Genomic DNA, 27452 nt, shown 5'->3' with positions numbered 1-27452 from the left:
ATTTTTCATGACGTGCCTTCAAAACCCTTTTATAAGGCACTGTATAAATAAATTCAGTGAATGACCATATGCCTCTAAGTGTCTAGTGGGGAGGGCAAAGGTACTTTAAGGGATCACTGAGTAAAGACAGTGAGGAGAGGTGAGGAGCTAATGAGAGAGCAATGCTGGTAGAAGTGGGTTCAGTTTTCCAGGCTAGAAAGGCAAAAGAGGCATGACCCTCATTCAAATACTACTGCTTTGATAAAGAACACCATTGATGTGTATTGGAGGCAGTCTGAAGGCAATATCTCTGTACTGACAACTCTTACTGAAATTCAATTTTAAGTTTTTCAAAAAGTGGTAGAACTGAGGAAAATTTGAATGGGACACCTACCAGTGGCATTGAGCTTTGTCTTAGCCAGCCATCTTTTGAGGCTTTAGAGTGTGGACTTCAGGAGGTACTGTGTCTTACTCTGACTTTTGTGTCAAGTCACAGTGCTTTAGAGAGAACTAGAGAGCAATACACAAATCTGTTCCTTTGATATTTTTAGTACGTTCAAGCATAACATAAAGAATGTGGCTATGCATTAAATTGTAGAATTTGAAGCTAGGAAGGATACTAGAAATGACTTGTTACAACATGTCATTTTGTACTTTTATTTTACTAGTGGAGAAGATAAGACCCAAGAGGGCAAGCGTCTTATTGGTGGTCCACAGGGATTCAGAGCTCAAGTCAGGCACAAAGGATTTGTCTTTTGCACCCAGGGTGCTTGCAAACAACCTAGCTCTTCATGCACTGAGCACCCTCTCCCCATCCCTCCCCAACCCCAATTCTCTACTCATTTTAAGACATAAAGTGAATCTTTCCATTCTGCACCAGATTTTCAGCACATTGAGCATAACGTGCAGACTCCTTGCCTGACCTGATCATCTGACACCTGCCTCCCTCCACCCCTCCTCTTCCACTTTCTCCCTCCTAGCTCATCTCGCCCCAGCCACACTGCCTTCCTGCTGTTCCTCAAACATGGAAAGCTCATTTTCTCACTTTCTATTGCCCTTGCTTATAGTGTTCTTTCTTCCCAAATCTTTCTTTTCCTGGCTTCTCTTTCTAATTGTGTATGCCTTGGGAGAAGTATCACCGTCTTTGGGAGAAGTAGCCCTGTTTCCCCCCGTTTCCCTCTTATTTTGTTTTATTTTTGGCTAGGTGACATTTGTTTATTGCCAGATTCCTGCACAGGAAAGCAAGCTCCATGCAGGCAGAGAGTTTGTCTTGTTCACCCCAGACTCTCAAATGTGCCGAACAGTGTCTGGCACGTAGATGCTCAGTGAATATTCTTGAGTGAACACAGGGGCAGGAGACCAAATGCTGGTGGATTTCACTGACTGGAGTTTGGTAGGTGAGCATTTCGGGCCTCTTTGTGTTCCATCATCCTTAACTGCAAAGGAAGTTTGCGGCTCACAGGTCTGTGGGGAGATCACACAAATGGTGAGGGGATAGATGCATGTTTGTGGTTGTTATTGATTGATCTGTGCTCCTGAGGCACCAGGAAAGGCCAGGCCCTCTCGGGTGATGCTACCTTTGATGTCTTCCCTCTGCAGAGACATGCCTTGCTCAGTGGGGGAAGAGGAGTGGACCACCGCCCCGGTTCCCCAGACCATCACGAAACTCTTCCAAAGTGGGAACTGGACGATGGAGAACCCCTCACCCGCCTGCCAGTGTAGCAGCGACAAAATCAAGAAGATGCTGCCTGTGTGTCCCCTGGGGGCAGGGGGGCTGCCTCCTCCACAGGTGAGTCAGTCTCAGTGTGACTGAGCAGATGGCGGTGCAGGGTGGGCTGGGGTGCTTCCATTAGGAAGAAGGAATGGATGACCAGTCATGCAGGGGGTTGTCTTTCAGTCTTGATCTTAATTCTGTGGGGACAACAAGCATGTGAGTTTTGAAGGGAAGAAGCTGGTCCATAAGTTTCTAACTTAGCTTAGCTTGTTTCTCTAGTTTGAAAAAAGTCAGCCTAGCTTACTTACCTGTTCGAGTTAAAACCAGAACCCAACGCTCGGGATCAGTGGGCTGTGGAAGACACACTCTGGCTTCTCCCGCTGAGGTAGTGTTGACAGAACATACAGCATGACAGGCCTGGCTTCATCCCCGGTTCTGCCACAGAGGAGCTGGTGACCTGGGACAGGCCCCTCAGTGCCTGGACCTGTTTCCCCACCTCTGAATTAGGGAGGCTGGCCCATGAAGCTTCTGTGGGTCTTAAAATTCTGACATTCTCTGAGACTGTGAGTGTGGGGAGCAGTCCTGAGCCTTTTTTCTGAGAACAATTTCAGGAAGAGGCTTGTTTGTGATCTCCCTCTGCTGCTGTATCAGTATCTAGGTTGCAGGGTGAGGACAAGTGATTTCAAATGGGTGTTAGAACTTAAAGGTATCCTGGTTACTTCTCCCTAAAATAACAGCTGATCTATCATCAGTATAACTCCAGTGAACAAGAGAATTCACTGGGCATAGAGTCAATGATACTGCTCCCCTAAATACCTTTGTGACTATACAGAATCATATTCTACTGTCTGTTGTTTAGCAGTTCAGAATAATTTCCTGGGAACATGTTAGCTTGGCAGAAGGGAATGGCCAATGCTGAGGGCAGAATGGACTAGGCCTTGGTGTTTGGATGATGGCAGTGCCTGGGCCCTATGGGGAGAGTCTGGCCACACTGTGATCTATTTGAGGGACACGTCTCATTGTTATTCATTTTATTTTTTGTCCCAGTTGTGGTCCATAAAGACACACGTGCTTTGTTTACTTTAAATTTCTAGTTCACTCATGTTATTAAATAAGGCAGTCTTTAAATTTGTTTAATTCAAATATGATTCTTATACCCTAGTTACACTTTTCTCCCAAATCAGATTCCCAGAATGTCATATGGACCCCAGAATAGTTTTTCAGTTTTTACCTTTACATGGACCCAAGAAGGATTGAAGAAATGGTTAAAACCACCTATTTCCTTGTTTTTCAACCCATTTGTTCTGAGTTTTGAAGGAATAAGTGGAACTTGAGAAGAAAAGGAAGAATCCTTAAAGTTCATTCTCATTCATCTCTGGGAAAACGAGATACCTTATATAACTGCCTCAAACCTATGTCACTGCTTCTCACTTTCCCTCTTTTGCCTGTTTTCCAAGATCCAATACCCATAGAACTCAAAGCAGTACAGAATGGGACCCCTAAAGTAGCCTCCATGCCAGGAAGGAGCCATGGCTGGTCTGTCAGGCCTCCCTAACCTGCTCTGGTCAGTGTCCCTCACTCTTCTGTGAGAAATGAGTTTAAGAATTCTCTATGCTTGCACCAATGGGTTAACAGGGCTTAGGGTGGAAAGCAGCCACAGGGCAAAAGTGCCCAAGATTAGTTGTTAAGTAAAACAAAGCTTAGGGTGGAAAGGGTCTGAGAACAGTTAGAGGTGGAAAGCCACTACAGGGCAGAAGACCCAAGTTTAGCTGGTGAAAAGGGTGCCTTGTCAGCTTTGAGGCAGCATGTTCCAGCAATCTTAAACTTTGGAGATAAGAGCTACTTGGCTGTATCTTCCACAGAGAAACACTGTCCATCTGCTGTCTGGCGCCATTATCTCATCATGCTTTAATCTCAACTTCTAACGTCACTTGCCCCCCAAACCCTTTGCGTCTTACACACACAAGTTAATGGCACACAAGTTAATTTTTTGCATGTTTACTTTTTGCATGTATACCATGTACGTAAAACCTTGAGAGCTCAATAAATACAGAGATGAAACCCCTGTTTGGGGCTCTTGTTCTCCCGGAAATTGGCCTCTCTCGTATTCAATTCTATGTCCACTCTCTTGCTGGACAAGAGAGAACTCCAGACTCAAAGTCTGCTACACTGTTCCTTTTGAATCCCCATCTGCTTGCCTTGAGACCCAAATTCAGGCCTGAGTCACCAAGGTTAGAGGAGCATCTGTGAGATAAATAGCCATTTTTTGCTCAATATCTTAGATATCAGCCTATAATCAGGTCAAGGTCCCTTCCCTTTCCCACTGTAGTTTCTGTTAGCCTCCGTGGGCAGGGACCATAGAGTCAAAAGATTGCCAGAATCCATTAGGGTTGGCTGGGATGTAACTTTCACAAAGTCTAAATTTGAATTTCTTTTGAAGAGGAAATATCTAAATATTTAAATAAATATCTAATACCACATGTACATACTCATGTACATACTCAACACTGTCTGTGTTTTAATGTCAGGCTGTTGTTTAGGTATGGTGGGTTTTCCCTGGGTGCCAGTAATTCTCAATCACCTCCTCTAAGTCAAAGGATTCCATTAAACAACTGAAGAAACACTTGCAGCTGGCCAAGGTACTTTATTCATCCCAAGATTTTTCAGAAAAGTGGGCCCAGAGTTGCAGGTACATGGGCGTCATTGGTAGGTCAGTCAGGTCACCTAGCAGCTTCTTGTTTAAGACTTTTGCATACAAAACCATCACTGGTATTTAGTGATCTTGCACCAGCCAAGAATGAGCTACTCAGTGTGTATTTAATACTTGAAAGTGTAGATCCTATATATGGAGCATGGCAATTATTCTTTCTCTTATCTCCTACAGAGTATCAATATAGGTCATTAGGAATTTCATACAAGACCCTGAATCATGGACTTATAGGACCATTCTTATAATCAGAATCTTAGAATTTCTTTTCTTTTTTGTTTTTAGAATTTCTATATCTATTAGATTGATATGCTATACACTGTTGCTTTTACACTTATTTACAGCTGGATTAATTTAACTTATTTGAGTAGTTTCACACTAATATTTTCTCTACTTACTAAGTTTTCAAGCCACATACCTTTGCTCTTATAAGGTCAAGAACAGTGGACAAAAGCTAATGCCATTAGGCCAGTCTCAGACCTCTTTCAGTAGTTTCATTATGGTACTAGACTCTTTTTGTTAAAAAAATTTTTTTAATGTTTTGTTTAAATTTGAGAGAGAGAGAAACAGAATATGAATGGGGAAGGGGCAGAGAGAGAGGGAGACACAGAATTTGAAGCAGGCTCCAGGCTCTGAGCTGTCAGCACAGAGCCTTATGTGGGGCTTCAACCCACTAACTGTGAGATCATGACCTGAGCCAAAGTTGGACACTTAACCAACTGAGCCACTCAGGCGCCCCAGTACTAGACTGTTTTTAACTTAGTGACATGTTTTGTGTTTGTTTTTCAGATTTTTGACTTGAAAACAATCATGCTTAAACTCTGAATAAAATAAATACATTTTATTTAGTGAAGAGATGTTTTTCCCTGGGCTATTCATCAGATGTTTGTGTGTGTGTGTGTGTGTCCTCCTTAATTGTGTCTTCAACTGCATCATTGACTCCTCAGATCTTCACTGACTTTCTCTTTCCAGGAAGAGCATGTCAGCGGACATTCTTTATTTATTTTTGGGACAGAGAGAGACAGAGCATGAACGGGGGAGGCGCAGAGAGAGAGGGAGACACAGAATGGGAAACAGGCTCCAGGCTCCGAGCCATCAGCCCAGAGCCCGACGCGGGGCTCGAACCCACGGACCGCGAGATCGTGACCTGGCTGAAGTCGGACGCCCAACCGACTACGCCACCCAGGCGCCCCATCAGCGGACATTCTTGTGTCCATCTGTGTTGTCTTTGAAATGTTCTTCATCTCAGCCAGTTTTGTTGTGTTCCTGATCCAGGAGCAGATCAGTAAAGGGAAACTCCTGCAGTTCATTAGCAGATTGTAACCTGTCATGTACTGGCTCTCCAATTCTGCATGGGATATGGTAAGAACACCTGTCTGCTGTTGCTTTCTAAATCTCCATCAGGGCTATGGATTGGATAAAAGAGCCTTTGACTTTTCTAAAAGTGTTCTGGCTAATCTGAAGATGAATGAAAAAGGGAAAGGCAGAAGCAGTTGTATATTTTCATGACACAGAGCTGATCTCATGCCACAGAGAAAATCTGTCTACACTGACTGCAACTAACATTACTATCACCTAATTTCCTAGACTTTTCAAAGAAACATTGAGGTAGAAGACTCTTAGTTAAAACTCAAAACCAATGGCTCTGACTTCTGATAGGTTTTAACCTCCAGAGTTAGGTTGTTCTTTGCCTTACTAGGAAACTTATTTGTCCTTTGAATCCTTGAGGACCAGATAAATGAGAGGTGAGTATGCTTCCTGCTTTTCCATTTTCCCTCAGACAGCTAATAATTTACTGTGTTGTATTTGCAATATGTGTTAGAAACATAAATTCATATAGCTGTAACTATAGACTACCAGGAGAGCTTGGAAGTACCAAATCTAGTTTGAGAAGGCTGAAATACTGAAGTAAAATAAAAATGAACATTGTAAGAAAACCCTAGTATATCTGAGACAGTACTGAAGAAATTCTCCTTGTAGAGCTATCATCATGCTATTTATTTGAGGTAAGTTAACATTTAAGTATATTTATTACTGTCTCATTACCTTATAGCAACACAGTAGCTCCAGATCAGAGGATAAAAATATAAAACACAATAAAAAACGATCAGAATGTATCTGTAGGCATTTATTAGGGCAAACATTTCCATAACCATAAATATCTCATTATCACAAATAGATGTCCCAAGTATCTTTGTTAAATTGTGATTCAAAATGAAGTAAAAGTTAGTAAAATAAATTGTAAATGAAGACATTTTCAGCATATAAACCAATGAGTCTTTAAAAATTTTTCATATGAGGACCTATTAACATTATTTTCCACATATGTAATTAATTATTAATGTAAAACAAAATGAATAGAGATGATAATATACTTTTCCATAATAAACAGGTTTAATATTTTTATGAATCCCATTTGGTATTACAAAATAAGTTTTACTGGACAAAAACTTTTAAAATCTCAGAAAAATAGACATGAAAAGGTTGATAATATATATAAATAACTTAAAAATATCATAGGCATGGAAATGTAACATAATCATTTCAATATAAGGAAATGCTATAAAAGTAGAGGGCTGTAAACATAGAGAACAAGAGATATTCTGAAATAAATGAAAAATCAAGATCTTGAAGGAATGACAACTATTTTTAATATACGACAGATACTGAAATGCCAAACGGAAAATGAACAGAACTATTTCCTCAAGAGGTCATGACAATGGACAGAAGCAGCTTTTAAAAATGCAGAGGGCACAGCAAATTAACTTACCACCTCCTTCAAATAAAAATGAAAATCTCTTGGGAGAATTTAAGCACCATTAGCAGACACAACTTATAGCAGTTAATGCAATGCTTTGTATTTCAGAGGAAAATTATTTCAATGGGGAAAATGACGTAGGAATCAGAAGCATATTTTGCTGAGACTCAAGGAAGTTAACACTTTCCCGAACTGGAAAAAAAACATTTATAATGTTGGAAAGTTATAAAGTTAAAAAGTGAATCAAATTTGTTGTACAAATAATTCATGCCTAGTGAAATAGCTTACCAGCTGCCACAACTCTGGGATCCTCATGAGACTGATGTCTCCCAGCTGCACGACTGTCTGCACTCTCATTCCACCAAAGAACATGAACTGCAGAAATAACCAAAAATAGATTCTAAAGACTATAGCATTACTACAATAAATACAGAAAAATTAATCAGAAACATTAAGTCTTATTCTTTAAATCAAAATAGTAAATATCAAAAAGGTAAAACTGAGTATGTTCGTGATAAGATTTCAGAGGGGTCAGTGATTTGGGAGGTAAATTTATAAATTACTTAATCAAACTTTTTATAGATGAAGAAACAGATGGTTGGAGAGAAGAAGTTAGTAAAACCACTAAAGACACAATTAAGTCTAGAACCAAGCCTGTGACTTCCTAATACATTTTAGTTTATTAAAAAAAGCAAGATTATATAAGAATTATATTTACTACTGGAAATTTGGATGATACAAAGAAGAAAATTAAAAGCAGAATTTGAACCACCTAGAGAGAAACTCTATTGCTATTTAGTGCATTTCCTTTAAACAAATGAATAAAATAAAAAATGCATATTTTCCATGGCAGTAATCTTAATTTTTAATGGCTATGTGAATTCCTCCTTATAGATATAACAACTTTTTATCCAAACTTCTTATTATTGACCAATCAGATTAATTCCATTATTTAAATTTTTTGAATTATGGAATGTTTTTGTGCATAATGTTTTACAAATTTTTAATAACTATAATATAGGACATGTTAGCTCTATAGGAAAATGCGGATAAAAAGAGAAAAGAGTAATCATTTCTATACCACCTAGGGAAAAAACCCACTTTTTTGCTGCATCTCTTTCCATATTTATGTATATATGTATCTATTTTTATGGATATATATTATACACACATAAACATACAAATTTATGGTTATATAAATACATGATGAAATGTACTTTTTTCTGGATTATATGTGTTATTACATAAAAAATGTTTTTTTGTAAATAATACTGATACAAACATCATTAGAGTAGCATCTACATGTATATCTGTAATGATAATGCTGATGACAACTCATACCAATATTTATTCATTGTTTACTATGTGCTAGACCTGGTTTTAAGCATTTTGCATGTATTTACTCATTTAGTCTTCATAATAATTTTATATAGTAGATTACTATTATCATCACTTTATGGATGAGGAAACTAAGGCACAATGAGGTTAAGTAACTTACCTAGGGTCACAAAGTTATAAGTGGTGAAGCTGGGATTCAAACCCAGGCAGTCTGGATCTGATTATTTTCTTAATATAAACTCCTAAAATTTAAATTGAGAGAACCAAAGAGTATATCTTATACATACACACTCATAAATATACAGTGTATATATTATACACTGTCCTCCAGAAATGAAGTATTGATTTATACTCAGCATATTACTATTCTCCTAGTACACTAAGAATAAATTTAAGATTAAAAAGTGTGTGTGCACACATATTTTCATTATTTTTTTTCTTATAAAAGTGATACATGTCCATTATAGTAAATTAGAGACTTAAAAGACCTTTAATCTCATCATTTAAATATGACTATATATTTTATGTCCTTTCAAATTCCCTTCTTGTATAACTAAACACACCTACATATCCATGCATATTTCCTTAACATTGGCAAAAACAATTTAAAAAATTAAGACTTTTTGCCCAAGGCAGCCCCAACTTGCCTCTTAACACCGGGACTAAACCCTGCCCACAATAGGCAAAGAGAGCCATTTCAGACAACTGGACTAAAGGCAGATGTGGCTCAGCCACAACAGTAAGGTGCATGCAACACATACAGAAGATACCCTTGAAGGGAAATTGCACCGCAGGGCACTACAGGACCTCTTCTTCATAAGGCCACTACTTGCAAAAGCAGGAGATGTAGCTTACTTTCCTAACACACAGAAACAGACACAGAGAGTTAGACAAAATGAAGGCATAGAAGAATATGTCTCAAATGAAAGAAGAGGACAAACTCACAGCAAGAGAGCTAAATGAAACAGATAAGCAATATGCCTGATAGAGAATTTAAAGTAATGATCATAAATATACTCACTGGACTTGAGAAAAGAGTAGAGGATCTCCGTGAAACCCTCAAAAAAGAGAGAGAAAATACAAAAAAGAACCAGTGAAAGATGAAGAACTCAATAAGTGAAATTAAAAATACACTAGAGGGAATAAATAGTAGATTAGAGGAAGCAGAAGAATGGATCAGTGATCTAAAAGACAGTAATGGAAAGCAATCAAGCTAAACAGGAGAAAGAAAAAAGATTAACAAAAATGCGAGAATAGGTTAAGGAACTCAGCAATACCATCAAGTGTAATAACATTAACATTATAGGGATCCCAGAAGAAGAGAGATAAAAGGGGTAACACATTTATTTGAAGAACTAATAGCTGAAAACTTCCTAAATCTGGAGAGGGAAACAAATCTAGAGTCCTAACGCACAGAGAGCCCCCAACAATATCAACCCAAGGAGGTCCACACCAAGACACACAGTAATTAAAATGGCAAAGAAGTACTGATAGAGAGAAAAATGTAAAAGCATCAAAGGAAAAGAAAATAGTTACATATGAGAGAAACTCCATAAGGCTACCAGCTGATTTTTCAGCAGAAACTTTGCAGGCTAGAAAGGAGTGGCATGATATATTCAAAGTGCTGAAAGGAAAAAAACTGAAACCGAGAATACTCTATGTAGCAAGGCCATCATTCAGAATAGGAGAGATAAAGAGTTTCTCAGATAAACAAAAATTAAAGGAGTTCATCAACCACTAAACCAGGCTTACAAGAAATATTAAAGGGGATTCTTTAAGTGGAAAAGAAAAACCAAAAGCAGGAGTAAGAAAATGAGGAAAGGAAGAAATTTCACAGGTGCATATAAACATAATAAAAGTAGACTAATCACTTATAAAACAGTACGGAGGTTAAAACACAAAGCAGTAAAATCAAGTATATCTATAAAAATCAGTCAAGAGATTAATAAAGGGATGTAAAGTATGACATCATATACCTAAAACATAGAGGGGAGGGGAGTAAAAATTTAGTGTTTTTAGAATGGGTTCAAACTTAAGGGACCATCACCTTAATATAGACTGTTATATGCATAAATGTATATATAAACCTAATGGTGACCACAAATAAAAAAACTGGTAATATGCAAAAAATATACAGAAAGGAATCCAGGTATATTACTTTTTTTTTTTTTTAATTTTTTTTTTCAACGTTTTTATTTATTTTTGGGACAGAGAGAGACAGAGCATGAACGGGGGAGGGGCAGAGAGAGAGGGAGACACAGAATCGGAAACAGGCTCCAGGCTCCGAGCCATCAGCCCAGAGCCCAACGCGGGGCTCGAACTCACAGACCGCGAGATCGTGACCTGGCTGAAGTCGGACGCTTAACCGACTGCGCCACCCAGGCACCCCCAGGTATATTACTAAAGAAAGCCATCAAACCACAAAAGAAGAGAGCAAGAGAAGAAAGGGACAGAGAATACCACCACAGAACAAGTAACAAAATGGCAATAAGTACAGACCTGTCAATAATTACTTTGAATGTAAATGGATGAAATGCTCCAATCAGGGTAACTGAATGGATAAAAGGGGAAGATATTTATATGCTGTTTACAGAGATTCATTTCAGACCAAAAGACACATGCAGATTGAAAGTGAAGAGATGGGAAAACATTTATCATGCAGATGAAAAGAAAACTGGGATAGCAATACTTGTATCAGGCAACACTGGAAGACATAAAGAAGAACATAATCATAAAGGGAACAATCCAACAAGAAGATATAAAACTTGTAAATACTTATGCAAATTACATGGGATTACCCAAATACATAAAGCAGCTATTAACAAACATAAAGGAAATAATCAGCAGTAATTCAATAATAGTAAAGGACTTTAACACCCCACTTACATCAATAGATCACCCAAAGAGAAAATCAACATGTTAACAGTGGCTTTGAATGACACATTGGACCAGATTAACAGATACATTCAGAACCCCCATCCTAAAAACAGTGGGATACACATTCTTTCAAGTGCACATGAAACATTCTCTGGAAGAGATCATACGTTAGGCCACAAAACAAGTCTCAACAAATTAAAAAAAAAATACTAAAGTCATACCACGCATCTTTCCCAACACAACACTAAGAAACTAGAAATCACAAGAAAAAATATGTAAAAATCACAAACACATGGAGGTTAAATAACATGCTACCAAACAATGAATGGGTCAACCAAGAAATCAAAGTGGAAGTAAAAAAATACATGGAGGCAAATGAAGATGAAAACACAACAGTCCAAAATCTTTGGGATGTAGCAAAAGCTGTTCTAGGAGGGAAGTTTATAGTAATACAGGTCTACTCAAGAAGCAAGGAAAATGTCAAACTCCTGAACCTTACACCTAAAAGAGCTAGAAGAAAAAGAACAAACAAAACCCCCAAACAGTAGAAGTAAATACTAAAAATTAGAGCAGAAATAAATGAAATAGAACCACAAAAACAATAGAACTGATCAATGAAACCCAGAGCTAGTTCTTTGAAGAGAACAACAAATTTGATAAACTTTTACCCAGACTGTTCAAAAACAGAGAGAGAGAGAGAGAGAGAGATAGAGGATCAAATAAACAAAATCAGAAATGAAAGGGGAGAGATAACCACCAAAAACACAGAAATAGAAAGGGTTAGTCAGAAAATATTATGAAAAATTATATGCTAACAAACTGGGCAAGACTTCCCAAAAATGATTCAGGAAGAAACAAAATTTAAAGACTGTACAAGCAATGTAATTGAATCACTAATCAAAAAACTCCCAACAAACAGAAGTCCAGGACCAGATGGCTACACAGGTGAATTCTACTAAACATTTAAAGAAGAGTTAATGCCTATTATTCTCAAACTATTCCAAAAAGTAGAAGAGGAAAGAAAGCTTCCAAATTCATTCTATGAAGCCAGCATTACCCTGACACCAAAACTAGACAGACACTACAAAAAAGAGAACTATAGGCCAATATCTCTGATGAACATAGATGCAAAGATCTGTAACAAAATATGAGCAAACTGAATCCAACAATATATAAAGAAATCATTTACATTCATCAAGTAGGATTTATTCCTGAGATGCAAGCGTAGTTCAATATTTGCAAAGCAATCAACATGATACATCACATCAATAATGGAAAGGATAAAAACCATATGATCATTTCAGCAGATCTAGAAAATGCATTTGACAAGGACAACATCCATTCATGATAAAAACCCTCCTTAAAAAGTAGGTGTAGAGGGGCGCCTGGGTGGCGCAGTCGGTTAAGCGTCCGACTTCAGCCAGGTCACGATCTCGCGGTCTGTGAGTTCGAGCCCCGCGTTGGGCTCTGGGCTGATGGCTCGGAGCCTGGAGCCTGTTTCCGATTCTGTGTCTCCCTCTCTCTCTGCCCCTCGCCCGTTCATGCTCTGTCTCTCTCTGTCCCAAAAATAAATAAAAACGTTGAAAAAGTAGGTGTAGAGAGAACATACCTCAACATAATAGAGGCCATATATGAAAAACCCACAGCTAACATCATACTCGATGAAAAACAGAGCTTTTCCACTATGGTCAGGAACAAGACAAGAATGTCCACCAATTTTATTCAACATAGTACTGGAAGTCCTAGCTACAGCAATCAGACAAGGAAAAGAAATGGAAAGCATCTAAATTGGTAAAGAAGAAGCAAAACTTTCACTATTTGCAGATGACATGGTACTATATATAGAAAACCCTAAAGACTCCACCAAAAACTACTGGAACTGAAAAATGAATTAAGTAAAGTTGCAGGATACAAAAATCAATATACAGAAATCCATTTCATTTCTACACATAAAAAAGTAGCAAAAAGAGAAATTAAGAAAAATATCCCATTTACAATTGCATCAAAAATAAAATACGTAGAATAAACTTAACCAAGGAGGTGAAAGACCTGTACTGTGAAAACTATAAAACACCAATGAAAGAAGCTGAAGATTATACAAACAAATGGAAGGATATTCCATGCTTATGGATTGGGAGAACCAATATTGTTAAAACATCCATACTACCCAAAGCAATCTGCAGATTTAATGCAATCCTATAAAAATACCAATAGCATTTTTCACAGAACTAGAACAAATAATCCTAAAGTTTGTATGGAACCACAAAAAATCCTGAATAGCAAAAGTAATCTTGAAAAAAAAGAACAAAACTGGAGGCATCATAATCCCAGATTTACTAGAAATCTGTAGTAATCAAAACAGTATGGTACTGGCACAAAAACAGAAAATAGATCTATAGATCAGTGGAACAGAATACAGAGCCTAGAAATAAACCCACGATTATACTGTCAATTAATCTTTGACAAAAGAGGCAAAAAAAAAAAAAAAAAGACTTTTTAACAAATGGTATTGTGAAAACTGGATACCTACATACAAAGAATGAAACTGGACGACTTTGTTTCACTATACACAAAAATAAACTCAAAATGGATTAAAGACCTAAATATGAGACCTGATACCATAAAAGTCCCAGGGGAAAACACAGGCAGTAGTTTCTTTGACATTAGCCATAGCAACATCTTTCTTGATATGTCTCCTAGAGCAAGAGAAACAGCAAAAATAAACTATTGGGACTACATCAAAATAAAAGCTTTTAAATAGCAAAGGAAACCATCATCAATACTAAATACAACCTACTGAATGGAAGAATATATTTGCAAATGAAAAATCTGATAAAAGGTTAATATCCAAAATCTGTAAAGAACGTATACAACTCAATACCCAAAAAACAAATAATCCAATTTATTTTTTTTTTAAATTTTTTTTTCCAACATTTATTTATTTTTAAGACAGAGAGAGACAGAGCATGAACGGGGGAGGGGCAGAGAGAGAGGGAGACACAGAATCGGAAACAGGCTCCAGGCTCTGAGCCATCAGCCCAGAGCCTGACGCGGGGCTCGAACTCCCGGACCGCGAGATCGTGACCTGGCTGAAGTCGGACGCTTAACCGACTGCGCCACCCAGGCGCCCCCAAATAATCCAATTTAAAAATGGGTAGAAGATATGAATAGACATTTCTCCAAAGAAGACACCCAGATGGCCAATGGACACATGAAAAGATGCTCAACATCATTCATCATCAGGGAAAAGCAAATCAAAACTACAATGAGATACCACCTCACATCTGTTAGAATGGCTAAAATCAAAAACAAAAGAAACAACAAGTGTTGGCAAGGATGTGGAGAAAAAGGAACCATCATGGACCATTTGTAGGAATGCATATTGGTGCAGCCACTGTGGAAACAGTATGAAGGTTCCTCAAAAAATTAAAAATAGAATTACCATAGGATACAGTACTTCCACTACTGGGTATTTACCCAAAGAATATGAAAGCATGAATTTGAAAAGGTTTATGCACCCCATGTTTATTGCAGCATAAATTACATAGTCAAGATATGGAAGCAGCAGACCAAGTGTCCATTGATAGATGAATGGATAAAGAAGATGTGGTATGTATATACAATGGAATATTACTCAGCCATAAAAGGAATGAGATCTTGTCATTTGCAAACATATGGATGGATCTAGAGGGTATAATGCTATGTGAAATAAGTTAATCAGAGAAAAACAAATACCACATGATTTCACTCATAGTGGAATTTAAGAAAAAAAATGAACAAAGAAAAAAAGTGATGAAAAACAAATTCCTAAATATAGAGAACAAACTGGTGGTTGCCAGAGAGAAGGTGGGTAGAGAGATGGGTGAAACAGGTGAAGTGGATTAAGAGTACACTTATCATGATGAGTTCTGAGTAACGCACAGGATTGTTGAATCACTATATTATACACCTGAAACTAATATAACACTGTATGTTACTTATACTGAAATAAAAAAAATAATGTCAAAGAACCAAGCCTTTTTATTTATGTTGCCAGGTTTTTTTGAGGGAAGATGAAGTAGTTACAAATCCTACAAGTAAAACTCATTTTTTTCTGACCTAGGTTATACTCTACCTGTATAATGTATCTTTATTAGGTAAAAACTGGCATCTTATGAGGTGCCTAGGTAGCTCAGTTGGTTAAGTATCCGACTTCTGCTCAGGTTATGGTCTCACGGTTCATGGGTTTGAGCCCCACATTGGGCTCTGTGCTGACAGCTCGGAGCCTGGAGTCTACTTCACATTCTGTGTCTCCCTTTCTCTCTGCCCCTCCCCTGCTCATGCTCTGTCTCTTTCTCTCTCTCTCTCTCTCTCTCTCAAAAATAAACATTAAAAAAGAATTAAAGCATCTTATTTTGTTTTAATCTGCATCTTTAATATACTTTTAGGAGTCATCTGTGTCTACCTTTGCAGAATATTTATTTTTTGCTCTTGGATTTCACTTAAGGTGTTTTGGGAGGAACTAAGTTTGAGCTTTGTATAATAAAATCATCAATTTATTCTTTTTTTCCTTCATAGTTTCTTCATTTGCTTTTTGGCTTAGAAATACTGTTTGTATACATGTCATTAAATAAATTTATCTATATTTTGTTTTATTAGTTGTATGAATTCATCAGTTTACCACAAGAAAACTCTCTGAAATTCTGACTGGAATATCTTTTGACTTTAAACATTAAATATCCCAAATAGACATTTTATTAAATAAATTAATAAATCATTTACTTATATCTTATATATACTATAACTATATCTAAGTAGTGGAAATGGGTAATTTTTTTTCTTTGGGCTTGTCTATGTTTTTAATATTTATAATGACTACATAGTACTTTTTCACCCAGAAATAATCTCTACCCCAAGTAATGTTATTTAAAAAAAATCACAAAAAGCAGACTTTCAGTTATAAGATATTAAATAAGTTTTGGGGATGTAATACACAACATGATGACTACAGGTAACACTTCTGTATTGTATATTTGAAAGCTGATAATAGAGTATATCTTAAAAGTTGTCATCAGAAGGAAAAACAATTTGTAACTGAGGTGATGGATGTTAACTAAACATACTGTGGTGACCATTTCACAATATATACAGATAACAGATCATTAAACTTGTAACATGTTATATCAATTATATCTCAATAAAACTGGGAAAAAAGGAAAAATCATTAAAAGTACATTCAGAGGAAAATAACATAACAGAAATAGGTAACTTTTTCAGGTTCCTTTCAATTTTTAAAATTTTATCATTTTGATGTATCAGGGAAAAGAGCAGTTCTGTATTTGAAAAAAAAAACTTTATAAGGTGAATAACATTCCAAATAAATGTAAAACAGGTTTGCTCAACCCTCAAATTTACAAAAAGCTAAAAACTGGGCAATAAAAAATGAAATATAGTCCACAATGAGAACAGAGACAAATTGACCAAAGGAACTTAATGTGGATCACCAATATATTTTGCAATTTCATGGAAGAAATGGACAACTGTACCTCTGTTGAGTACTCCATATTCTGCATGGAACACTCCAACTAGTTTTGTGTAGCCTCGATTGACATGCGTATGAACTGCCCTTTTAAATGGGTCACCCCACAGAGCTGGCCCACCAGGTTTCATCTGAAATGTAGCTAGTTCATAGACTCCTAGAATAGGGAGAAAAATAATTATTTTATAGAACATATTCAAGAAATTTCTAATCATGTTTAGTTTGGTTCCAGTGCAAGGATAACTACACAAATAGATTTTGAGGATCATACCCATATACATGTTCATGTAGACATAATTTATTAATAATTTGCATTGTTTTTCTTTGCTTTTATGTTTAGTCAGTCTTGGTCCCACTTAAAGGGTCAGTCGTTAAACTTAGTATACAGAACAAACCAAAATGGATGGACTCTACAGGTAAGGTATTATCTAAGCTATTTTTAATCTACAGAAATTGTCAATAAAAGTGAAAACTTATAATGGAATAGGATATTTCTAGTTGTCTAAGTCTGTACTTTATAAAGTAAATGAAAAAGGAAGTATTTCTAGTCTCTTATAGTTCCATTTTTCTTTCCAATTTTCACTACTTTTCTCTTTATATAAGTTCCCCTTATAGGATTCCTTTTCTAACAGGAGCAGCAAGCAAGTAATGAGCCTGAAGTGATTGTCTTAGAATTCTGAGGAAAAAAAATAATTCTAAAGGAGATGGTTTTACTATTCCCAAATATCCAGGTAAATACTTGAAAAGCATTTTACCTTCTTGATGGAAATATAGACTGTGTGAAGGGAAGGAAACCAGGGGACAAGTAGATTTGAGAAGTAAAAGAAAAACATGCAAAAGTTCCTGAAGAATTATGAATAACATAGAGGAAAAGAACCAAACAAGATCTGATACTTTCTGAGAAGCCAACCAGTTCATTCAGTTAGTGCTGGGCTGAGGGGGAGCTAAAAGGCTAAGTTTCTAAATAAGAGTTTTCAAATCTTTTGTAATCTAAAATGCATTGCAAAGTTAGGAATAATGGGGGAAATAAAATAACATTTAAATTAGTTTATGCTTTTGCTAATCTGACCTTTGTTTAAAACTGGATTGAGGTAATAATTTCTTTAAGTCAGCAAGAAGTGAAATCAGCAAGAAGACAAATCTTTAGGAATTATTTTCAAACTGAGAAATAAGAAAGAGGAAGACATAAAAGTTAGACTACAGTAATGCAGCTTGGCAATTTCAGTTAATTCATTCCCCTAGTCCATTTTATAAACAAACATGTACTTAGATTAGTTGTAATCTATGGAAAAATACTTTTATATTTAAAAAATTACATTATTTAAAAATTATGACAAAGTATCACATACTATCCCTTACCTACCCATAGATGTGTTCCCTGCTCCCTAGGCCCAACTTCTCAACCTTTAGTGACCATGTCAACTTTTTCTATAATACAGCTAAGCTTTAAGAATCAATAAGATACCAATATGGAAAAAGACTTCATTATTTTAATGCTTATTTTTAAAATGATAAGCTAAGAGCACCAATTTATTTTTATCTGAACAATCACATATATTCCTATATTAAACAAAGTATTAACTTCATTTCTTTTCCAGTAGAACTTGAGTTTTTATAGTTTAAAATCTAATATTTTCTCCATCAGAATTCAAAGTGACAAAAAGGGGAGGACTTACCTTCTTTTGGAGGCTTTTCTAATTTGCACCATGGCACCAGATACGTAATCTCACTCTCTTGTTTATCAATAAGAGCCAAATTTGGAATGAGGTATTGTTCTTGCCATTCCTTATCTTTGGCCAATGCTTTCCGAACTTCAGTTCGATGAGCAAAATTATCTACGGGGAAAAAAAGGAGAAAGAAAAACAAAAATTACTGATTTAAATCACCTGTGCTGTTTCTGGGTTTCATTCAGTTCACCAAGTGTTCATTAAAGCTACATAAGGATACTGTATTTTCACTTGAGATGCATATAGATGTGGCATTTGTCCCCAAGGTGCTCATGGTCTGGGAGTAGAAATGTAAACAACTAATGATAATATCATACATTGGGCTTAGCCTCTTACTGCTTAGGAGGTATTTGTGTGACTTAGGTTATTAAATCTTTCTGTGCCTGTGTTTTACTCTGTAAAATAGGGATAATGATTTGGATCTCCCTCTAGGGGTAAGATTAAATGAATTAGTACGTGAAAGGACCTTACAACAGCGTTTGGCACCGAGTCAGAACTCAATATACATTAACTGTTCTTATTAATTTAATGAGGCATTTAAATTATAGTGGTAGATTCGAAAAAGAGTATATTTCTGTGATGGTGGTGGTGGTGGTAATGGGTATTAGGTCAAGATACACCTTGAATTAAATTTAACATAAATGAAATTAAGATGTACTTTGACAGCTGCTGCTTTGAATCAACAGCTTCCAAAGAAATAGTGCTATTTTCTGTCATCCATCCTTTTTACTCAGTGCCATTATATGGGCCTAGTACTATATTTACCTAACAAAGCCTCATAAGACTAATGGTAAAAGTAATTTTCTATGGTTTATGCTGTGGATAAGGAATAACATCTATCTTAGAGCTTAAGTAAGTATTATCAGGACTTTACTAGTTGTTGTTGCTTTTTTTTAATGGGACACAATTCAACTGGTGGTACATTAAAGCATAAATTTTTAATGGGGTTTGTTTTACAATTGGGAAAACCCCTAAACTATGGCCATATTTAGGAAGAACACTTTTCATATGAAAGTATTTTATGACCATTAACTTTGGACACTAATAACCAAAATACTAAATGAAATTACTAAAAGTTTTTGGATATCATGATGTACTAGTGGAGTTCAGAAAGATTAGGCAATGGAGTAACAAACATTCCGGGGTTTCCAGTAACCATACTCCTTCCTCTATTAGACCAGGGGTAGATCAGCTTCAGTATGGGAAGAACTCTCTCTAATTCCTTTTCCTTTACCTCCATAGAGGAGTATAAGGACAGTAAATTTCTTGAAACTCTGGGGTGCAGAAATAAAACAAAAGGGTCTGAAACATAGCGATTTATTATATCTTACAGATGAGTGAGGGCTTCAAAGTTTCCTATTAACTTCTATTTCCCTAAAGCCCCTAGACATTTGAATGATTTCTGTTAAAACACTATCCAGCTATAGCTTCAATAATAATAATAAAAACAATCCTACTTTCCTTTTATGATCTCAACTGCTTGGGTTCTTACAGTCATTGCTGTAAATTTTTCATAAACCATCTTTACAATAAGCTATTCTTAACTTTTCCTAAGAATTAAAGCGTGGTTCATAATTTAATGACTTGAAATCTGAGATGCCATTTTCTCAATATCACATTCCCATATGCTATTAAAAGGTTCTAGCAGTGGGCTATTGGAGGTATACCAGTGGGAGGTGAAATCACTGAATTTATTTTTTGGTACTGCTATTTATAAGTTTTACTTCACCTGTATTTACGGTACTACAGATCCAAGAACTAAGTCTCATGTAACATCTAACAGAATGAAAATCTGTACTGAATACTTAAGCTGATGACTCATACCATACTTCCAAATATGAAACACTTTATTCATTGTTCCTCCAAATTCTACACTCCAGTATCCAACCAGTTCAGAGTGAGCTGTCCGAAGATGAATGTTTTTCTTAGTATTTTCCAGGAACTGATTCATCTTTGAGGGCTTAAGATAATAGGTACGAAATTCATAGAATGTTCCATCATATTGTCTGGGGCCTGTAGCAAGAGATGAGCAAACCTGAAGAAAAATAAGGCAAACTTAAATAAATTGGGAAGGTAGGGTTTATAATATTGTATTACAACCAAACCTAAGTCTGGAAACAAGGGACATTCAGTAGACACAATCTACACTCCTGTTGTCCTCTCTCCATAGACTTGTTTAGAGAAGTTATCAGTAAAGAAAACAACTTTTAAGAAAAAATATAATTTATTGTCAAATTGGTTTCTATATAAGAAAACTACTATTAAGTATTCCAAATATATAGCTACTATTTCCTTTACCTCTAGGTACTTTTTCATGAGAAGTTTCTCCTAAGAAGCCCCTGGGGCAATTTCTTTACCCCCAAACTACAACTAGGATCCTGGTAAGTTTTGCAAATAGTTTATTATCCCTTATTTAGCAAATACTCCATCTTTAGTCAATAGTATATGTATGTGTTAGAGTTACACATTTAAAACAATTTTATAAAATATACAGGTATTGTGACTGGCACAATGGGAATGTATTTACTAGCAGAAAATTCATTTTTTTTAGGTTCTTAAAACAATGGAAATTTCTGGTCAGGTCAAAGTATTTCCTAAATCCAATGAAGTAAACCACTGGTCCAAAAATAGGGCAGGAATTTAATTGTATTAGGAAACTATGAACTATTCAATTACATTGTAATATAGTGATAGAATGTGTAAATGCTAGAAAAAGGAAAAAAATTGATGAGTCACAATTATGTGAGTCCTTATGTTTTTAGTTTCAGATGCAATCTGAAGAAGGTTATTTACCCCACCCAGTTATACTATGTTGTTGGAAATACTTTTTAAGAGCCATTGATTCCTTTTGTAATATTCATATACTATGTAAATTTCTGATTTGGTTCTCTGAGTGAACCAAACTTTCAGTGGGAAATGCTTTGCCAGAAATTATCCCTGTGTATAGGTATGTGTGTATATGTATACACACACACACACACACACACACACACATTTATGCATATTAACACAGATATACTCATACAGAATTCCAGTTTACAAATCCATCTTACCTAAGTTCGGTTAGCATGTGCATGCTTCCTGAAGCTGATTATACCAGAATAATCTATCACAACAGTTTTGATATGTACAAAGCTGTGGCTGAATTTTGGGCTTATGCTGACCAGCTGGTACAACAATCAAAAGCAGTAGGCTTCTTACTCTGACATGTGTGTGTGTGTGTGTGTATATATATATATCTGTATATATATATATCTGTATATATACATATCTGTATTACCATAAATACAGGTGAAGTAAAACTTATATATACACATATATATATGTGTGTACATATACATTTACATATATGTGTGTGTATATATATGTTTGTATATATATGTGTGTATACACACACATATATGTAAATGTATATGTACACACATATATATATGTGTATATATGTTTTACTTCACCTGTATTTATGGTAATACAGATATGTATATATGTATACATATTTGTATAATTGTATACAAATATATTTGTATACAAATATGGGTACAAAGCATATGTATATGTATACAAAGCACATATATGTATATATATTTACAAAACACAATAGTGTTATGTATTTTGCTGCTGTATTGTGTATAAGGCTGACTTGAGCTCATCCCATTCATGTCTATGATGAGTTATAATCTTATTGTCTGACTGGGATGCCATCAAAAACAATTGCAGTTGCTCCTATGTTTAGCTGACATTCTTTTTGTCCCATTTTACCACTCTAATAACAAAATACTATGCAAATGAAAACTGCCTAATATTTATCACTTAAAAATATAAATAAAATATAAATATATCAAAATGGGTCAATGGGGTACTTGTGACAATTGCTTTTAAGTTGTTTTTCAGGGAATTTGTATGCGTAGAAGAAAATAAGTGATCACAGGCACATATTTTTATTGTCTTTTGCAAAAGAGTACAATAGGAAAGCTCAGGGAGAAGTTAACAGCAATGAAGCAATGAGAGGGGTGTGTATGGGAAGGGGTGAGGTGATTTTTGTTGAGGGACACTAGAACAGTACAACCAGAACACAAGGCCACTATGCTAAGGAAGGAAACATGAGTGCTCTAGGCTCCCTTGTCTCCAAATAAGGACTCATTTTCAGCAGCACTGATTTCCAATTCACTTAGAACAATTGGTCGACATCTAAAAAAAAAAATCACATTCCAGAATAAAGTTGTAAGGAATAACTAACTGTTGGCCCTGCCCCAGAAGAGTGAGAATCAGGTTAAAGACTATTGCTAATCTTAGGTGGATGGGCCATTATTGGTTCCTCTTCAGCCTTCACCAGGAAGTCAGTCTCTAGAGTAGGTTAATCCCCATCCCATCCTACTCCTTTGAGAAAGGAGTACAAACTTAAATATCAAAAGGAAAAAAATCTGCAGATTGACAGAATAGGCCAGTTCCCGACAGTTAAGGCTGAATCACCAAAATCTATTGTGCATGTTTCTCATCCAATGTTACGACGTTTGTTCTGAGGTTCCTCGCCCTGCCTGCCTTGGACACCACCCACACGACACAGTGGGAGGCTGGGCTGGATGCTCCACCACCCGCACCCTGGGCCTCCTTTTCAAGTTCTCCGCAAAACGCTAGTTAAGTTGTGTACATTTCGAAGAGGCCAATTCTAACACCAGCCACAGGTTGACCTATTTCTCCTCTACCTTCTGTCTGGAGGGGGCGGTGGCTTGTCAAACGACAAATAAATAGGAAAGGCTCGATCAGCAAGCACCGGGCACGGGCCCCAACGTGGGGAACGCAGGGGGCTGGGCAGCAAAAATGCAGCAGCCAGAGCTTCAGGAGTGTCCTCAGCACTTAGGCCAGAAAAATCCTGTTCGCGGCTGCTCACGAGTTGGCCTGTAGACCACACTGGCCAGCGGACCTTCCCAGAGCCGCGCCCCTTCCTCTCGCGCGTCCTGGGATACCCCGCCTCCGGGGTCTGGAACTGACACCAGAACTTCCGCGGCAGCACCACGCTTTCAATCTGCATAGAGAACCAGCTGGGCGCATGCGCAGCACTCGCAAGTCTGGTCACGGGAGCGCTTGCGCGGGACCTCGAGCTCCTCGCTGACGTCCCTCCCCTCCCCCAAGGCACGGCTTGGGCACGTCTCCGCGGCCGGTACCTGAGGCGCGAGCGTCCGCGCAGCCAGAGCTCTAGTCAGGCCGCTTCGGAGGACGAGCATGGCGCGGCTGCGAGCGCTGGGAGGGCCAGCCAGCCAGTATTCTGTCTTCGGTTCCTCCTGGTAGGGCTAACCCGCCTGGAAAAGAGCAGCGACCGAGCTACTGGCGGACGCAGGCTGGGGCGGGACTCCGCGGCTGCAGCTCCGCCTCTGGTGCCGGGAGGCGCGGCGGCACCGCCCGATTGGCTGGCGTCGTCCGTGGGCGTCACGTTCGGGCCCCTGCCCCCTCCGGCCCAACGTTTGTTTCCTCAGACGTTCTCACCCAAACGTCAGAGGGGCTTTAGGATTAGCTGGACGCGGAGAGCGTTCCTGTGCCACCTTTCTGAGCCCATCAGCTAGTCTCCACGCGCGGTTGCGCACAGTTCTTAAAGTTCGTGCGCAGAATGTGAGTGTGTTTGTCCTTTGAGAAGGAAGTATGATGCGTGCATATTATAATGCTGTGCGTTGAAAATCGTGGAGGTTTTTGTCCTTGTTCATTTTTAGTCGGGGTGACTTAAACGTCAAGAGCAGGGAGGCTTCATTTCTCCTCATTAAATGCATGGTGGTTCTCTAATTGCTACCGCAGCATGACCTTGTAAGGCTCTTAATGATTTGAAATTGCATTTCCCAGGAGCTCAGAAGAATGAGGGCACCGAAACAAACGTGAAAAAGTAAACTGTTCAAAACTAGATAATTCTGTAAGCCTTAAAACTAAAACAGCTGACCTCTGATCTAGTTTAGTCAGTAGACCCTTTCTCTGGTTTTGGTTACCAAAATAACACCAGCATTTCAAGTTGTTTTTTCTAATGCCCGTTTCTATATTTTTAAATAATAGGCATATTCTGCTGTTTCTTGAGTTTTTCAGTTACAGAAAGTATCTGTTGACTTACTTTTATGCAAGAAGAGGATTTAAGTCTCTTATGTACCACTCCGTCTAAATAATACTCTTCCCAGCGTCTAATGATGCTTACATTAAAAACAGTTAATTGTTACATTAATTTACATTATGTTTAATGTTAAAATTCTTGTTAATTACATTATTGCAAACACTGTCATTACTTATTAGGTCTAGGGAATTAATGGTGCCTTGTGAAGTGACTTTTCAATGATCTATTCAGAGATAGAGGAAAGTAGACTTTTAAAAATTATAATTCCAGGGGGGATGAGTCTGTTTTTCTGGATGATGGACATCCATTTCTAACTAATGTAGACCAAAAAACCCCATCATCTGTACCCAGACTGGATCTGTAATGTTTAAATTGATTTTCTTAGACTTAATGCCCCCTGGAATTAACAGTTCATTCACTCATTCAACACATATTTATTACATTTCTTTTATGTTTAAGGAACATTTCCAGAAACTGGTGTCCAGAGTTCAACCTTTTAGAACTGAAAGGTTACGGGAAGCAAACAAATGAAGAGAAAATATATCAGAGGTTAATAAATACTGTGAGGAAGAACAATATAACATGGAGAACAGAAAGTGCTGGAGGGAGGTAGCAGAGACTGTTAGCCATTTATCATCCACCCTCTTTTTAAAAAATTAGCAGTGGAACCCACACAGCTTGGTGCAGTCATGTGACTAAGTCCTGGCTAGTGTGATGTGTTAGCAGATTTATGACCTGTTGTAAGAGATCTTAAAGCAGTATAGGAAGGGTGGTTCCCAACTTTGTCTCATATTTCGGCATGCTGGAATGTGGATGTAGGGGGATAAGCTGTGAGGTAGAAGCCACTGCTGGAGAGGGAACAAGAGGGAAGAAGCCTGGGTTCTGACACCATGGAACACCATGCTAGGAGCCCTGGACCACCTGTCTCTGTTGGGACTTCCTTTATAAGATAAATCATCTTCTAGTTTAAGCTACTGTTATCTGGCTTAAACCTGTAACTGTCATCAGTAGGAGGGTGACTATTTTATTTTTCTTTCTCTTTCCTTTGTCTTGTTTTCCTTATGCTTATCACCAATCACCAAATTCTTTGCCAAAAGTATACATTGTTTCTCAATGTGATGAAACCTCTTAATCAGCTTATCAGTTTCATCTAATAGAGTTTCTTTTGGGAGTTCTTTGTTCTCCTGCTCCAGTGTGGGCTAATTGTTTGCTAAAATGACCTGATTGTACTTCTGGGATCTCCTTTCAATGATAATCTGGGGAGTATCATTTGCCTTGTGTTGCACCTCCTGTTTCCAAGATCTTTTTTCTTTTTTTTACTCCTAATTTTAGGAGAAGGTACATGGGAATTAAACTTTTGAGAACTTCACCTCTAAAAATGTCCTTATTTTATCAATCCTCTTAACTGATAGTTTGGATATAAAATTCTACATTGGAAATAATTTTTCCTCATATATTTTTTTAATGTATTTATTTTTGAGACAGAGAGAGACAGAGCATGAGCAGGGGAGGGGCAGAGAGAGAGGGAGACAGAATCTGAAGCAGGCTCCAGGCTCTGAGCTGTCAGCACAGAGCCCGATGCGGGGCTTGAACTCACGGACCGTGAGATCATGACCTGAGCCGAAGTTGGAAGCCTAACCGACTGAACCACCCAGGCGCCCCTGATTTTTCCTCATATTTTTAAAGGTAATCCTTCCTTGCATTATACTTTCTAGTAAGAAATTGTCACTCTGATTCCTGATTTTTTGGTATGTGACTTGTTTCTCCATGGAAGGTTTTATATTTTTCTCATTTTCCCTGATATTCTGAAATTTCACCATAGGGTGCCTTGGAATAAGTTTTTTCATCCATTATTTCAGTAGAGTCTCTCAATTGGAAAATGTTTAAATTACAAAAAATTCATTGTTTCACGACCCATGTCCATCAGCATATATTTGGATTGAGACAAAAATTTAGAGCTATATGAGTATGGGTAGGTTTTGTCAAGTAATGGGCTTTACTGGGGGTGCCTGGGTGGTGGCTCAGTCAATTAAGCAAGCAGCTCTTGGTTTTGGTTCAGGTCATTATCTCACTGGTCGTGGGTTCAAGCCCCGCATCGGGCTCTGTGCCAGCAGTGTGGACCCTGCTGGGGGTTCTCCCTCTCCCTCTCTTCCTCTCCCCCACTTGCTCTCTATCTCTCAAAATAAATAAAAATAAACTTTAGAAACAATTTTTTTTTTAAGTAATGGGTTTTACTGTAACGTGATCTGACTGGACCTTGAGTCAACCTCCCTCACCTCAACTGTTATTATCTGTAAGTTATTTCTCTTGTCTAGTGAGTTTCCCTTGCAAGGAAACTCAGTGTCTCATCTGTGAGGTATCATCCTTGTTGTCAGGTTCCTGAAGCTGAGGAGAGAAGGAGGCCAGAGATGCAATATTTGGTAGTATTTTTCAAGAGTATATTAAATAGTGTAGGCTAATTTGCTTTTACAAATTGACACCAAAAGTGTATTATGACTCAGACATTACAGGATTTTATTTTTTATAAGAATCTGAAGTGAGTTTTCCTAGTAGGCAGGCAGCTCTTCTATACATGATAAATTAAGGACACAGAGTTCTTCCACTTTTTGGCTTTGCCATCCCCTAGAGCCTTACTGTTAATTGCTCATAGCCAACAGAAAGATAGAACTTCCAAGTAGAATTTCTGAAAGGAAAATGCTTACAAGATGGGAGTAAAATTCACAGCTACAACTTAGAGATAGATAAATAT

The 27452-nt window shown here is 37.4% G+C and overlaps 1 protein-coding gene across 3 annotated transcripts; it reads right to left on the bottom strand.

The window, feature by feature from the left end:
• Positions 1–1809: 1809 nt before the first annotated feature.
• LOC124502592 (protein NipSnap homolog 3A) lies at positions 1810–23942 on the bottom strand. 3 transcript variants are annotated; one of them, XM_047067315.1, is made up of 6 exons: positions 23781–23942; positions 20443–20653; positions 18568–18726; positions 16899–17048; positions 7447–7533; positions 1810–1890 (listed from the first exon to the last, which is right to left on the bottom strand). In XM_047067315.1, exons 1-6 carry the CDS (start codon positions 23838–23840, stop codon positions 1829–1831), a joined length of 729 nt encoding a protein of 242 aa, XP_046923271.1. In that variant the 5' UTR covers positions 23841–23942; the 3' UTR covers positions 1810–1828. The 3 variants fall into 3 exon arrangements, with proteins under 3 accessions (XP_046923271.1, XP_046923263.1, XP_046923278.1); XM_047067307.1 differs by lacking the exon at positions 1810–1890 and adding an exon at positions 6704–7350; XM_047067322.1 differs by lacking the exon at positions 1810–1890 and adding an exon at positions 8657–8738 and having other exon boundaries at positions 7449–7533.
• Positions 23943–27452: the final 3510 nt, after the last annotated feature.

The sequence above is a fragment of the Lynx rufus genome, unplaced genomic scaffold (genome assembly GCF_022079265.1).
Source record: "Lynx rufus isolate CCGP_SWC_20201006 ecotype Redwood Valley unplaced genomic scaffold, mLynRuf1.p SCAF_10, whole genome shotgun sequence".
NCBI classification, from domain to species: domain Eukaryota; kingdom Metazoa; phylum Chordata; class Mammalia; order Carnivora; family Felidae; genus Lynx; species Lynx rufus.
This window is presented reverse-complemented; position numbering and strand designations above follow the sequence as displayed.

Excerpts from the sequence above, each read along its gene's own strand:
- LOC124502592 (XM_047067307.1), bottom strand. The coding sequence starts at position 23,840 with ATGCTCGTCCTCCGAAGCGGCCTGACTAGAGCTCTGGCTGCGCGGACG. Across the intron at positions 18,727-20,442 it reads GTTTCATATTTGGAAGTATG|ATAATTTTGCTCATCGAACT; the intron begins GTATGAGTCATC and ends TTTTCCCCGTAG. Across the intron at positions 7,351-7,446 it reads TCCCAGAGTTGTGGCAGCTG|TTCGGGAAAGTGTTAACTTC; the intron begins GTAAGCTATTTC and ends TTTTTTTTCCAG.